At 45.1% G+C, this 15,560-nt stretch overlaps 1 protein-coding gene across 1 annotated transcript; it reads left to right on the forward strand.

Annotated features, from left to right (window-relative positions):
* Positions 1-2,562: 2,562 nt before the first annotated feature.
* On the forward strand, positions 2,563-10,038 carry Pex19 (peroxisomal biogenesis factor 19). Its single transcript, XM_051147928.1, has 8 exons — positions 2,563-2,680; positions 4,206-4,315; positions 4,733-4,898; positions 5,693-5,778; positions 5,979-6,140; positions 8,559-8,735; positions 8,958-9,002; positions 9,162-10,038. Exons 1-8 carry the CDS (start codon positions 2,611-2,613, stop codon positions 9,243-9,245), a joined length of 900 nt encoding a protein of 299 aa, XP_051003885.1. The 5' UTR covers positions 2,563-2,610; the 3' UTR covers positions 9,246-10,038.
* The last annotated feature ends 5,522 nt before the right edge of the window (positions 10,039-15,560 follow it).

Here is a 15,560-nt window from a genome sequence, read left to right on the forward strand (position 1 = left end):
AGTTCTCCCATATACATATATATATTCTCATTATATATTTTATGGTATGAAAGTGCCTTATGACTTCTGGGTTATTTGCAACCTTTTGCAATTATCAGCATTGTTGCAATAAGTAAACTTGAGCATACATTGTGTGGGTTGGGGAGGTGTGCCCGAGGCTGGACTGCAAGAGGAATAACTGCTTCAAAAACAGAACTTTCTTTTTGTATTTTCAGATTTAAGAATTGTTTTCTTAAATCTAATCTTCACACTAAGACTACTTTCTCAAAAATTTGTATATTATGAAAATATTTTCTCAAGTTTTATACATTCTTCCTGCAAGTACAGGCAAGAATCGGGCATGGCGGTTCACACCTAGAATTCAAATTCTCAGAAGGTGGTGGCAGAACAATTGCCCAAAGTTCAAAGCTAGCATTGCCTAAAGAGTGAGTCTTGGGGCTGGAGAGATGGCTCAGGGGTGAAGAGCACTGACTGCTCTTCCAGAGGACCTTGGGTTCAAGTCCCAGGAACCACATGGTGGCTCACAACCACCTGTAATGTGATCTGATGCCCTCTTCTGCATAATAGATAAATAATTAAAAAAAAAAAAAAGAGTGAGTCTTAAGAAATGGGCATCTTGGGCATTAGAGAGATGGCTTAGCAGTTAAGAATAAAAACTGCTCTTGCAGAGGGCTCAGGCGCACTTCCCAGCATGCACATCTGGGGGCTCATAACCACCTAGCTCCAGATTTGTCATCTCTGGCCCCTGAGAGCATGTGTACTCATGAACACATACACTCAAATGCATGCCCACGCACACGATTTTAAATCATTAAAAACATTTTTTTTTTTTTACATCTTGGCAGGCCAATCTCTGTGAGTTCTAGGCCAGCCAGTGCTACATTGTGAGACCTTGTCTCAAAAGTCTTTTTTTTTTTTTTTATAAGTTTACAAGTTAAATTACAAGGTTGTACACAAACATTATAACGTGAATTTTGTCAACGAAGGTGACAGTCCCTGCTTCTTGAAGCATATCTAACTGGGGAAAAATAGATATATGTGAAATACTTTTGAGTATCAGTCAAGAATCTGAAGTTAAGCAAGCAGGGGAGAGCTAGTAAGTCCTTAAACAAGACTGATAGTGGGAAAAAAAAAATGCTGTGAGCAGGATAACGCAGGGCGGTACACATCTGGAACCCTATTGCTTGGGAGGTGTAGGCAACAGGATGAGGAGTTCTAAGCTAGCCTGGGCTAAAGGAGCCCCTGCTTCAGGCAAGCAAGAAAGGGGAGGCGGGAGGCTATAAAATATTGTTCTGTCTGTATTCACCATATAGTAGGAAGGCAGACAGAGCAATTAGGGTAAATAAGCATTGAAGTAGGAAGCTAGGAATTCAGTAGTCAGAATAGCAAAGCCAGGTGTAGTGGCATACCCATTTCATCCCAGAAATCTGGAGGCAGAGAGAGGCAGGGGTATTTCTGAATTTGAGAACAGCTTGGTCTAGCGAGTGAGTTCCAGGACAACCAGGGCTACGCACAGAAACTGTCTTGTCAAAATAAAAACAGCACATACATGAGTGTGCACGCACGCACACACACACACACACACACACACACACACACACACACACACGAGAAAGAATAGAGAGACTCATTTGTTATTTAGTCTGTCTTAGTTCTATTAACTACCATCTGTGTTTCCAATCGTATCTCCAGTCAGGCTTTACAGATGGGACCAACTCTGATTTATTTGCAGATTTCACTGTGCCCAACATAAGACTGTATACAGCAGTAGATGCTAGCTTCATGCTAAAAATAATCTTTTGTTTGTTTATCTGTTTTGTGTATGTATCAAGAAGCATGCATTAAGGTCAGAGTACAGTACATGGTAGAAATCTCTCCTTCTACCACGTGGGCTCTGGGGAATGAAACCAAAATTGCCTCAATTTGGCAATCCTGTCTCAGTCTAAAAAATATACATCACTGACCAGGCAAGGTGCCCCACGCCTGTAATCACAGCACTCTGGAAGGCAAGAGACGGGCGGATCTCTGTGAGCTCGGGGCCAGCATAGTCTGTGCGTACAGGACAGACGAAGTTATACAGAAACAAAACAATCCAAAACAAACAACAACAAAAACACACGTTACCAACAGGAGTTTAATAGCTTCACATTTAGCTGAGTCTTGTGGTGTAACCTCTGCTCTTGGGAGATGTAGACTGTAGGATGAAAACAAAACCTCTCCAGATGAAAGCTTCCAGATTAAAGGGAAAGTAAACAAACAAAACGAAAGAAAATAAATCCTTCCCACCACTTCCGCCGACCCTTCTTCCGCCCCGCACCGCCCCCCACCCCCCCACCCCCAAAATCAAGCTCGGCCTGGTGGGTCAAAACCAACTGCCGTGCTGTGTAGCTCTGGTGGTGGAGTGCTTGCTTAATAAGGGTAAGAACATAAGTTTAAGACCCAGCCCCAGATAAAAAACAAAAACAAACCCAGTTTCCTGTCCCTTTAAAAGTGGCGGTCCTGCACGGTAGAACAATATTATTGGCTGCACGAGTCGTGGGGCGAGGCTAGGGGCGGGGCATGTGGTGGCGCCAGTGGTCCCGCCTCCTACGGCAAGTCGGAGGTAGCAAGATGGCGGCCGCTGAGGAAGGTTGCGATGTTGGGGTCGAAGCCGACCGGGAACTGGAGGAGCTTCTGGAAAGTAAGAGCCCCTGATGGAAAAGGCCAGAGGGGGCGGGGGGGGGGGGCGGCGAGGGCCCATCGAGGGGTTAAATGAGTGTGAGGTTCCTGGGCGAGGAGGGAGGATGTCTCCAATAGTTGGAGGAGGAGGTGATCTGAGTTCGACCCCGGCCCTCAATAGCTGGCGGTGGGTGTTCACCTTGGTCACTGATTTGGCCGAACTGCAAATCTCCCTGCGGAGGGGAAACTAACTGATAAGATGTTTCACGACCCCACCCCACCCCCAGCCCTCCCCTCCAACCTTCTACTTTAGATTGTTGTTGAGGCAAGAATCTCACCGTGTATCTTAGGCTGGCCAGGAACTGGCGGCAGTCTTTCTGCCAGTGCTGAGATTCCAGGCTGGAGCCACCACGATCGGATTTAGTATAAATTATTGAAATCACCTCTCCTGTCAGTAGCCCTGTTCACAGAACAAAATAACCTTTAAGCTCCAAGGGTCCTTATCCCTGTGATCATATCTTTCTTAGCCCGAAAGACACTTCTTTTACCTCATAATCTTTCCTCATTCTTTTACCAGGCCCTTAGTTCTTTTGTGTCAGTAGTTCAGGGAGACGCTTTTTAAATTCACTCTTGTTTTGAGAGACTCAGACTCACTAAGTACGGCAGGATGGCCTTGAACTTGTGATTTTCCAATCCCCTGCCTCCCCATTCCGGCGTGGCACCACCATGCCTGACATCCTTTTTAATCCTTGGAAGAAACTGAGAGTGAGCCAGTCCCAGGAGAAACCGTCTCATCTCCCTGAAAACATGGTGGATGTTGGTTTACTTCTTGCCTTGCCCTCCATTCTGGTTTCCTGCCCGGAGTGAGGCCAGTACCCTTTGCCTAATCCTGGCAAGCAGAGTGGTGGTGGCAACACCCGCTTTTAAGAGCAAAGGTGAACCTTTTATCTGTTGCTCACTCACACGATGTGGGCGGGAGGAAAATGAACAGATTCAGTGAGGAGTGCTAATTTCACCGATCGGCTCAGGATTACTTCATTTAAGGCCAAGCAGAGCTTTAGGTGCCTGGTGAGAGAAAACTAAATTGGAGCCTAATGTAAGAGGTTAATACCCTCCTGTAGAATGTGTGGAGTTTGTTGTGGTAGTAGGACCCTTGGAACGTTGGGTAGGATATCCTGTGTTTTCTTGTAGAAGGTTATTGCCTTGAGGGCCTCAGAGTGAGCTCATTGAGATAAGGGAATTTCATAGTAGGTATGTAGATATTTCTCTGCACTATTTAATCCTTCCCTTCTAGTTCTGACATGAACACTGGTTCTATGTAAAGGATTTTCTTCCCCATTGGTCACGGGGAATTAGATGATTCCCAAGGAAGGTGGGAAGCCAGTGACCAGATCAGCGACCAGGCAGGAGAGATGCCAAGAAAAGAGAGAGAAGTCCAGGAAAAGTGCCACTTGATATGATTGTTTTCCTAACAGTTTGCTCAGAATCACACTGCTTTCTAGCCTTATCCGTGCCCAACATAGCCGCCATGTCTCTTGTCTCCGAAGGTGCTCTTGATGATTTCGATAAAGCCAAACCCTCCCCGGCACCCCCTCCTCCCACCTCGGCCCCCGATGCTTCAGGGTCCCAGAAGAGATCGCCAGGAGACACTGCCAAAGTATACAACTCACCCCCTTCAAGGAGGGGAGGGTGGGCATACAGTTGAGAGCAGGGGTGGGGTTAGGCCCCTGTGGGCCAGAGGTGGGTGGAAGGGTGCCTTCGCCTCACAGCGCACAGTGGTCTTCCAGGCCTCACTTCCTGTGAAACAAGAACCTGTGGTTATACGGAGGGACAGCAAGAAAGTGTCTTGAGAAAAGAGCAGTTTGAAGTGATGGCATTTGTGTGCTACCTCACATTAATTACTCCTTCAGTGGCCAGATCCTTTGCTTGCTGCCCCAAGAGCAGGTGGGATGCTCAGTGGAGGTGCTTGTGGGGGAGATGTTCTACTTCCCAGAACCACTACCTGAGCTCCTGTTCGAAGCTAGACCCAGAGTGGTGCTGTGGGAGGTGACTTTTGTCCACCTCTGCCCTGCAGGATGCTCTCTTCGCCTCCCAAGAGAAATTCTTCCAGGAACTGTTCGACAGCGAGCTGGCTTCCCAGGCCACTGCAGAGTTTGAGAAGGCGATGAAGGAGCTGGCTGAAGAAGAGCCCCATCTGGTGGAGCAGTTCCAGAAGCTCTCAGAGGCAGCTGGGAGAGTGGGTGAGGAAACCCCAAACAAAACGTACTGGACAGAGAACACCAGGATTGTAAAATTGATAAAAGTCATGATGTCACAGCCATGGAGTGGAGCAAGGCAAGAGAAAGAGGAATGGGAACCTTGCTTCTGAAAGAAAAGGTTAAGATTTTTTGGAAAGTAATAAAAAAGATTATTCCAGCAAGGCATAGTAGTATATTCACTCAGTCTAGCACTTGGGAGACAAAGGCAGATGCATCTCTGAGTTCAAGCCCAACTTGGTCTGCATAGTGAGTTCCACTATGCAGTGAGACCCTGCCTCAAAAATAAATAAGTAAGTAAAAATAAGATTATTAAAATAAGATTATCCCAAACAAAGCCTTTAAAAAAAAATTTTTTTTTAAAGATTTCTTAATTACATATACAGTGTTCTGCCTGCAAGTATGCCTACACTATAGAAGAGGGCACCAGATCTCATCATAGATGGTTATGAGCCACCATGTGGTTGCTGGGAATTGAACTAAGGACCTCTGGAAAAGCAGCTCTGTCCTCCAAACCAAGCCCCACCCCGCCCTTTTTTTTAAACATGCAAACCAAGCCTTTTAAAGTACAGTGTCGTGAGTGTTACTGTGGAGAACAACTAGCACATTAGCTATTTAGATTTCTGGCACAAGCATGAAGGTAACTACAGAACAAATAAGATTTTGAAGTGATAGCAGTTTGCTAGTAGATACGTTCTATCCAGGCTGGTGACGGCATCAGTCTAGACAAACTGACAGCTAAGATCCTGGATAACCCTGGTCGTTTTCTTCTCTCCTAGGCAGTGATGCAAACTCTCAACAAGAATTTACTTCTTGCCTAAAGGAAACATTAAGTGGGTTAGCCAAAAATGCCACCGACCTTCAGGTAAAGGAAAGGGGACAAGGGTCTGCTCTCAGATGCTTCCTGAGCAGTCTCACAAAATAGATGCTCTAGGGTATCTCCCAAATCTGGCCCTGCCTTGACTTTTGTTACAGGCCAATTTAGATAGTTCTTTTCCACCTGAAAGTGTGGTAAGCACTCCAGGAAAGCAGTGTACCTGTTCACTTCTCTCTTGTCTTGTCTAGAACTCAGGCATGTCTGAAGAGGAACTGACCAAAGCCATGGAAGGGCTGGGCATGGATGCAGGGGATGGGGAGGGGAACATTCTCCCCATCATGCAGAGCATCATGCAGAACCTACTGTCTAAGGACGTACTGTACCCGTCCTTGAAGGAGATCACGGAAAAGGTTTGTGAATTCCCCTTTCGGCCTGTTCTCCTCACTTTGTTGTATCAACTCACGGACCACTTTGCTTGGACTGTGCATAGTAAAAGGGTAATTTGAGTGGGCAAGCACTTTATTTTGGATTTTCGAGACAGGGTTACTCTGTCTGTGTAGCCTTGGCTGTCCTGGACTCCCTTTGTAGACCAGGCTGTCCTCAAACTCATGGCGATCCACCTGCCTCTGCCGCCTGAGTGCTGGGATTAAAGGCGTGCGCCACCACTCCCGCTGGGCGAGCACATTTTTAAGATTCCTTCTTGTTGGAGGTAGAAGAAATTGCTAGTGAGAGAATAAAATTACATAGGCGATTGGATGATTTGTCCACATGGGAATGTCTGAGCTAGACAGGCAAGTTCTTCAGCTTTAAGTTTTCTGTAAATTAGTTCAAGACTCTGAGTTTGACTGATCCATTCGTTCTTGTGTTTCTAACTTTATTAAATGCTCCAATGAGGACTCGCAGGAATCTGTGGTGGTGTTGTGAACAGTTTGAGAGTAGTTTAAATGATGCTCCCTGCTTGAAAGAGCTTATAGTTCCACTAGAGAAATGAAGTAGAGAAATAGCAGCTCTTCAGCATTACAGGACACCGTGTGACTGAGTGGGAAATGCACAGCAAGACCAGGAGTCTGCAGGCCTCAGTTAAACAGCCTGAGTCCAACTCTCGTTTTTAGAAGATTTATTTTTATACTATTTTTAAATTAGTGTGTGTGTGTGTGTGTGTGTGTGTGTGTGTGTGTGTGTGTGTACATGAGTGTATACACATGCGGCCTATGGAGGCCACAGGCATCAAACCACCTTGAGCTGGAGTTAGAGCTGGCAGTGAGCCACCTGTCATTGCTGGGAATTGAACTTGAACTTGGGTCCGCTGCAAAAGCAGTTTGTACTCTTAACTGCTGAGCCATCTCTCCAGCCCTGGTTTTTATATTTTTAAGTTTAAAAACAACAGTGCTATAGAGAGATGGTTTGGCAGTTAAGAACACTTGACTGCCCACCAGGCATGGTGGCATACACCTTTAATCCCAGCACTCAAGAGGCAGAGGCAGGCAGATCTCTGTGAGTTCGAGGCCAGCCTGGTCTACCAAAAAAGTGCCTGGACAGGCAGGGCTATACAGAGAAACCCTGTCTTGAAAAACCAAACCAAACAAACAGTGGCTACTCTTCCAGAGGACCTGGGTTCAGTTCCCAGCACCCACATAGCAGCTCACAGTGGTCTGTGGCTCCAGTTCCAGGGGACTTGATGCCCTCTTCAAGCTTTGAGAGGACCACACACACATATGGTACAGAGATACATATACAGACAAAACATTCATACAAATAAAATAATAGAATGTTTAAATAACAACAGGGAGTGTGTTAGCTGCTCTTGGCAAGGACCTGGGTTCGGTTCCCGGCACCGACAATCCAGTTCTAAGGGTTCTGACACTCCTCCCTGACCTCCAAGTGCACCGGGTATGCACAATACAGACATGCAGATAAAACACTAATGCATGCAAAATTTAAAAAATCAATCTTGACGGGTGTGGTGGCACATGGCTGTAATCCCAGCACTCAGGGAGGCAGAGGCAGGTGGATATCTGTGAGTTCGAGGCCAGCCTGGTATACAAAGCAAGTCCAGGACAGCTAAGGCTACACAGAAACCCTGTCTCATAAAACCAAAATTAAGTAAGTAAGTAAAGTAAATACATCTTTAAAAAGCAACAGAGAACAACAGTGTTCAACAGAGACCATATGTGACCCTGGTCCTAGTTAGCTGCAGCTGTCAACTTTGACAGCCCAGAGTCATCTGAGGGAGCCTCAGTTGGAATTGCCCAGATCACACTGGACTATGGCCATGTGTGTGAGAACTTGTCTTGATCGATGGTTGCTGTGGGAGGGCATAGCCCACTGTGGGTGACACCAACGCTAGACAGGTGGGCCTAGACTATATAAGAAATCTAACCATTGAGATGTAACAAGAATAAATTAATTTTAAAAAAATCTAAAAAAAACAAGCCAGAAAGTCAGCCAGTATGCAGTATTCCTCCATGGTGTTTGCTTGAGTCCCTGCCCTCAGTGATGGACTGTTGTCTAGAAGTGCCAGGTGAAATAAACCCTTTCCTCCCCAAGTTGTTTTTGGTGTTTCAACCCAGGAACAAGAATGAAACGAAATAAGCCTTAGAGCCTAAAGTGTTTACTTTCTTCTTTCTCACAGACATAGTTTATTAATCTGCAGTTACCATAAACGCCAGTATATCTAGAGGAACTGTTGGAGTCAACAGAACTTCGTGCTTTTCATGATGAGCTTGCTTATTTAGCCTTTCTTTCTTCTTGGGCCTCTTCTCTTCACGTTTGAAGTCCCCTTCCCTCCTGGTTCACTTCATTCTTTCCCACCCTCCCCCTTTCCACAGTATCCAGAATGGCTCCAGAGTCACCAGGACTCTATTCCTCCAGAGCAGTTTGAAAAGTATCAGGAGCAGCACAATGTCATGGGCAAAATATGCGAGCAGTTTGAGGCCGAGACGCCCACCGACAGTGAGGCCACTCACAGGGCTCGTTTTGAGGCGGTGCTAGATCTTATGCAGCAGGTAAGGCCTCCTTTCTCTGCCTTCCCACTGGTGCTGTCCTCTTGGGTGCTGAATGAAGCTGTCTTGGAAGGTGCTACGCTACTGAGCCTGGGTGGGGGAGAGAGCACAAGAAAGACCACATGCCATGGTCAGAAGAGACCAGATCACTAATCAGATGCCTTCTGTTGCTTTTGTGTTGTTTTCTGTGATTTTTAATTTTTATTTCCTGTTCTTATTTTCTAGTTACAGGACTTGGGCCATCCTCCAAAAGAGCTGGCTGGGGAGATGGTGAGTATGTCTTCTCTATTTTAACCTGCTCCTAGTTTACAGATGCCAGTAATCCATAGTTGATCCATGGAAGGTGGTCGTTGTGGCTAGGGATGGACCCTGAGAAGCTCTAACCTGAAACAGGAGTGCTTTTCCTCAGTCCCTTCATCTCTTCTCCAGCCTCCTGGCCTCAACTTTGACCTGGATACCCTCAATCTATCGGGCCCACCGGGTGCCAACGGCGAACAGTGTTTGATCATGTGAAACACAGCGCATTTTCTTCCCTGAGTCCCAGCCATGGGGAACACCTGGAGTCAGCAGAGCCACTGAGAACTGAGGCAGGAGCATCGTATCCGGGCGCTGGGTGCTCCGCATTCTCTACATCCCATTCGAGACCGTGCCATACCAGCTGCAGATCTGTTCTGTAGGCCGTTTCTATGAGTCCTACTCCATCATGGTTTCTGCTGTTAAGAAACAAGCCAATTATTTGCCAGGTGAAGGAAGGCACCCCTTTTGGGGCATTTCACTTCTTCCTGCTCCCAAAATTAATGTTGCATAGGCTGTGCTCATGGTCCCCGCTATTCCCAGGGACTTCGTGCCTTGTTTCCACTCCCTCTCTTGGGTCTGGAGAGCAGGAGTTGAGTCCTAAGACTCTGTGCTTCTATTAGGGGCCTCTAGGGAATGAGGAGAAACGTAGCCTGGCTGGGGCTGGAGGCTTGTCACCACATCTCGTCTTCATTCTGAATTCTCTGAGGGGAAAGGAATTTTGCACTTATCCATGGTCAGGTTGGAAGCAAAGCCTTGGGCTTTTCCTGTACCGAGGTGCTGCACCCTAATCCCCTTTTCTCCTGAGAACTTAAGTTGCAACCCTGGCTCTTTCTACAACTCTGTGATTTGGGGGACCCCAGCTCTTGACCTTCCTTTGCCCCCTGACTCTCCTCTTATCTCCTCTCTTTTTAGATTCTTATTTATTCTGGCCTATTTTAACATATGCTGTGATAGATGAAGGCCAGTCTTGTTTCCTTCCATCTATCACCTGTACCATCCTCACTAGATCCTTCCTTTCTTCCCTGGCCAACACATCATTGTAGATGCAGACCTGGTAAATGCATGGCGTTTCTGCCCAGATAAATTCTGGCTTCTTCAGACATCAGATTTCCCTAGACTCCTTGGTTCAGGAAGGTGCTTGGGAAAGGGGTGTGGCCTGAGTCTTTTCTTCCTGCAGGCCCCATGGGGCAGTATCTAATAAATATTCTGAGCGAGTGTGTGGGTTATTTTTCATCCAGGTCTGTTTCTGATCTTCCTTGTCTTCTGTAACCTGTAAGCGGGAAGTGTTAGGGGACAGTTGTGTGGAGTGTTGTGCTAGGCTCCACTGTGACCCAGCTCCAGCCCAGGCCGCACTTCTTCGGCAAAAGAATATGTCTTCATCTCCTTGGTGGTTCAGTCTTCACTTTTTACATTATAATTGATCTTAATGATATATTGTTAACATGTTTTCTAAATTACGTAACTTTGAATTGACCTTCTTCTCAGTGGGTCTAAGGACCACGGCTGCCATATATATTTTATAGATATTCTTTTTGGCCCACCTAGCTGCACCTAGCTGTCCTGGTTCACTTGGAAATTAACTTTTTTGTTTTGTTTTGTTTTGTTTTTCAAGACAGGGTTTCTCCGTGTATCCTTGGCTGTCCTGACTTGCATTGTAGACCAGGCTGGCCTCGAACTCACAGGGATCCACCTGCCGCTGCCTCCCAAATGCTGGGAGGAAAGTAACTTTTGAAAAATATATTTTTTATTTATTCTTTGGAATTTTATACACGGATACAACGTATTCTGATCATATCTACCACCACCACCCCTGAAAAATAACTTTTGCAAGAACAAATTCATATTTATCATTTGAGTTTTCAAGCTCATGAACACTTTATTTCCCCCAGGCTAAACTCACTCATAAAGTGCCACACATGGGGCTGGAGAGATGGCTCAGCTCTTAAGAGCACTATCTGTTCTTCCGGAGATGCTGAGTTCAATTCCTGGCAACCACATGGTGGCTCACAACCATCTATACCCTCTTAATGCCCTCTTGTGGTATGCAGGTGTACATGCAGGTAGAGCACTTATATACATAAAATAAATAAAATCTTTTATGAAAAAATGCCACACATTCTATGGAAGGAAATGTGCTTAGGCCTCAGACTGTGGAGACTACACAGCTGTCACAATTCATCAGACAGAAGACTCTAGGTCTGAATTTGAGACTCCTCCATGCTCAGAGAAAGGGAGAAAGTACAAGCTGATTTGTGATGACAAATGGGGCCTAAATTGCCAATATTTTATTGATGCTCCTCGAAAATGCTTGACAAAGACAGGTGAGGACACAGGGACAATTGGAATTGTGCTTACTGCCATTCTAGCTGGTCTTTATTCTCATTTTTAGTGGTGATGCCATGATCCACCATGGCTTTATTTTCAAACCTTTTTTTCATTTTTATTTTGCTTGAACATGAGCAAGCTGACCTTGGATTGGCCTTTTTTCCTAAATACCATTTGAATTACTCTGGGACTAATAACTGAATAAAACCCAATACCCTAGAGAGGTCCTCCTCAAATTATTTGTGGTGAAGGATCAGAGTTTTTGCCTTTAAACATGTAGTCCCTCGAGCATCAGTGTGTGGATCTCCTGCCCATGACAAGTATGCAGTTCAGACTATATACAACCTGTCCTGCAAATTTGAAAACTGTCTAGACTCCATTAACACGTTAAACCCACAAGTCATATAATTGAATTTCACAGCAATATCAAATACTAAAGTTTTTAGACACTGTTATTTCTGATTCCTAATGTCACAAGTTGATATAGTCATCAAAACAAAGCACCTTCGTGGCAGTAATGCTGTCGGGCTTTCCTTGGCCTCCTCTAGTTCTAAGCAAGTGTATACCTGCTTGAAGTCCTCTCTATGTGTCACCTGTGGAGAATTTGTCTTTAGCAAAAAACAAAGTGTCACTATGTGGTTATCTAGCACTTTTTCCAGCTTGGTTCTCTTTCTGGATAACTAAAAATACCATTGCCTAGCTCAAGTTTAATGAAGCATTTAAGCTGTTCTCAAAATTTAGAAGACCTGCCCATATAAAATTCTGTGTTTCCAGGTAACAGATTTGTGACTGGATAGATGGCTTTGTGAAACAAGAATGAAATTCATACAAGATGTATAGTGTTGTTTTTCTGTGACATTAGAACATCCTCTCAAGGCCCCATAGGCTAGAACTAGGCCGTTGGAGTGGCTTTGTGAAGCTTCGGGGAAATGGCCCACATTTAGAAAAAAAAATTTAACTGTCTTACATTAAATTTTAAAAATTTTTACTAATTTGTGTATGTGTCTGTATGTGTGTGCTGGGCATCTGACTCCCTGCACTCGAGTTACAGGTGGTTGTGAGCCACCAGCTGTAGATGCTGGGAACTGAACTTCGATTCTCTAAAAGAGCACCACTGAGCCTCCCTCCGGCCCCGTCCCACATTAGTAGACATGGCAGGTAATACAGAAATGTACAAAAGAGTTCAGAAAGTGGACATGCAATGTTTGTTTTATCATCGAAAAAACTCGCTGACTATATTCCTCTAGAGGGCCAAGGCAGCACTTCACTGTTGGAAGCCGAGCGGCAGCTTTTCTGCAGGTTAACAGCATGAGTGGAGATTGGTAATACCACACAGGTGGTTTTAGGAGCAGAACAGGCAGGTAGCCAAGATTGATATAAAAGACCTTCAAACTTGAGGTCAAAGAAAAGGCGTTTAAGTTTGGGTCAGCATCTAAGTCACGAACTAGCAACTGCAAGCTCCATTTAGTTGTCCACACACGCAGGAAAGAACACCCAACGGAGGTGGAATACAGTGCTCGGGTTTTTTAGAGGGACAGGATTTATCAGATGGCTTTACACGGCACGGGATAAGTAGTCCAGCAGTAGCTGTTAGCTGATGGAGAGGCTGAGGACTAGGGAGCTCATTCAGGTGAGTCTAGATGCTGGAGCCTGGTGCTGAAGGCCTACTTAGAAGATTTCGTGAGAGCCCTGGGCTTCAGTGCATGTTGATGCTAACGGAGCTGAATTCTGATGCCAGCAACAATGATGGATAGACATAGTAATACGAATCGACAGGCAGGCAATACTGCTGTTGCTGGAAGGTGTTTCCCATTCTGTGAGGGCCTTCCCCTCTTAATTAGTCCTTCCCAGAAATGCCCTCCTTCACAGGCCTGCCCACAAGTGTGTCTCTTGGTTGATTCTAGACCCAGTTAACATCAGAATAAACCATCATGGCGATGGAAAGGTAGCTGAATGGTTAATCGTGCTTGCTCCTCTTGGAAAAGACCTGAATGTGGGTCCTAGTACCCATGGTGGCCCACAACAGTATGTAACTCCAGTTCCAGGCCATCTGATGCCCTGTTCTGGCCTTTGGGGGCATTGCATGCATGTGGTGTGTGTGTATTTTTTTTTAAAGATTTATTTATTTATTGTGTACAGTGCTCTGCCTGCATGTACTCTTGCTCACCAGAAGAGGGCACCAGATCTCATTTTAGGTGGTTGTGACCCACCACGTGGTTGTCGGGAATTTAACTCAGAACCTTGGGAAGAGCAGCCAGTGCACTTTACCTCTGAGCATCTCTCCAGCCTGCATGCGGTACACAGGCAAAACACTCAACACCCACAAATTAATCCACACACACAGATTGAAGGTCTGTGTTGACATTGATGCCATAGATCCAGAGCATTGTGGCAAAGTCTCCTCTTCAAACATTGCCCAATTAGGGAAATACAGGATGCGTAAGAACTGCAGTGCTGCACCAACCCTGCCTTATAATGGCTCTACAGATTCCATCTGGATCATTCCCCTGATATCCAAATGTATGTCTGTTTGTATGACCTGCCAACGACGGTGCCCAGTGTTTGGCAGAAAGACCAAGTAGAAACTCCTGGAACTGCACCCCCAACCTGTCAAGATAAAAATAATGATCTCTCTCTCTCTGTGTGTGTGTGTGTGTGTGTGTGTGTGTGTGTGAGAGAGAGAGAGAGAGAGAGATGGGGTGAGGCCATGACCATGTGGAAGTCAGAGAACAACTTGTGGAATCAGGTCTCCACTTCCACCTCTATTAGCCCATGTATCCTGCTGAGCCATCATAGGCCCAATTGCCTGGGGATTGTAAAGGTTCAGTGACGTCCTTGATCATATACATAGTGTCTTTGAATCCTTTTGTGCTACTTTGGCCAAGTAAAGTCATGGTAGACTTGTAAGGCCTAAACTATTTAGTAACTGAAGTTCACAAACCCACAGTTTACTGTGTATGCTCTCAGTTCCCATCAGAAAGTATCAGAAGTACTTTGCATTCATAACCTTGAATCTGTACATTCTTATTCTAGGCTGCAGTATAATTTCAAAGGAATCTGGACATTCTGTGGGATGTATTTGTTGGTTCTAGTAAGATGATGCTATTTAGGTCTTTAGGATATATTTGTCAAACCAGGAGTGGTGGCGCACGCCTTTAATCCCAAACCAGCCTGGTCTACAAAGTGAGTCCAGGACAGCCAAGGCTCCACACACAGAGAAACCCTGTCTCAAAATAAATTAATTAATTAAAAAAAAAAAAAAAACACCACCAACAAAAGGATATGTTTGTCAAATGATGGCCTGGTGATGCAGCTACTTTTTCAGTTCTTGTTGAAACAGGATGGGGAGATGATACATTCTGCAAAAAGCTTCAAGACCTGCCCTGTTGGTGAAAGTTTAGGCAATGGTGATTCTGAAGCCTGCTGAGGCATGCCTCCTTCCTCTAAAGTGAAAAAGGTCAGTTAGAGTAAGCCTTCAAGGTTTTGGAGACAGCATAGTCTGCACTTAGGAATTCAAAGTTTCTGTAAGCCAAGGGGTGGTGGCACCCATCTTTAATCCCAGCACTCAAGAGGCAGAGACAAGTGGATCACTGTGAGTTCAAGACAAGCCTGGTCCACAGAGTGAGTTCTAGTACAGCCAAAGCTAAAACAGAAAAGCCTGTCTCAAGAAAAAAAGAAAAATGTTTTTGTAATAAGTTCTCAGGGATGGAAGTGGAAGATATGACCTAAAAAAATATGGTAATAGAGATGTCTGTATGGAATCTAAACATATATAATTTAAAATTTTTTTATTTTATGTTTTGGTTTTCTGTTTTTTTTGTTTTTGTTTTTGTGTTTTTTTTTTTTTTTTTTTTTTTTTGGTTTTTCGAGACAGGGTCTCTCTGTGTAGCCTTGGCCATTGGCCATCCTGGACTCACTTTGTAGACCAGGCTGGCCTCGAACTCACAGCGATCCGCCTGCCTCTGCCTCCCAAGTGCTGGGATTAAAGGCGTGTGCCACCATGCCCGGCTTATGTTTTGGTTTTCAAGACGAGGTTTCTCTATATAACAGCCAAGGCTGTCCTAGATTTCTTTTGTAGACCAGGCTGGGCTCAAGCTCACAGAGATCCACCTGCCTCTGCCTCCAGAGTGCTAGGATTAAAGGTGTGTGCCACCATGCCTTGCCAACATCTGTAATTTAAAAAAAAAAAAAATTTATTTATTATTT

This window comes from Acomys russatus, chromosome 6 (genome assembly GCF_903995435.1).
Source record: "Acomys russatus chromosome 6, mAcoRus1.1, whole genome shotgun sequence".
Lineage (NCBI taxonomy): Eukaryota > Metazoa > Chordata > Mammalia > Rodentia > Muridae > Acomys > Acomys russatus.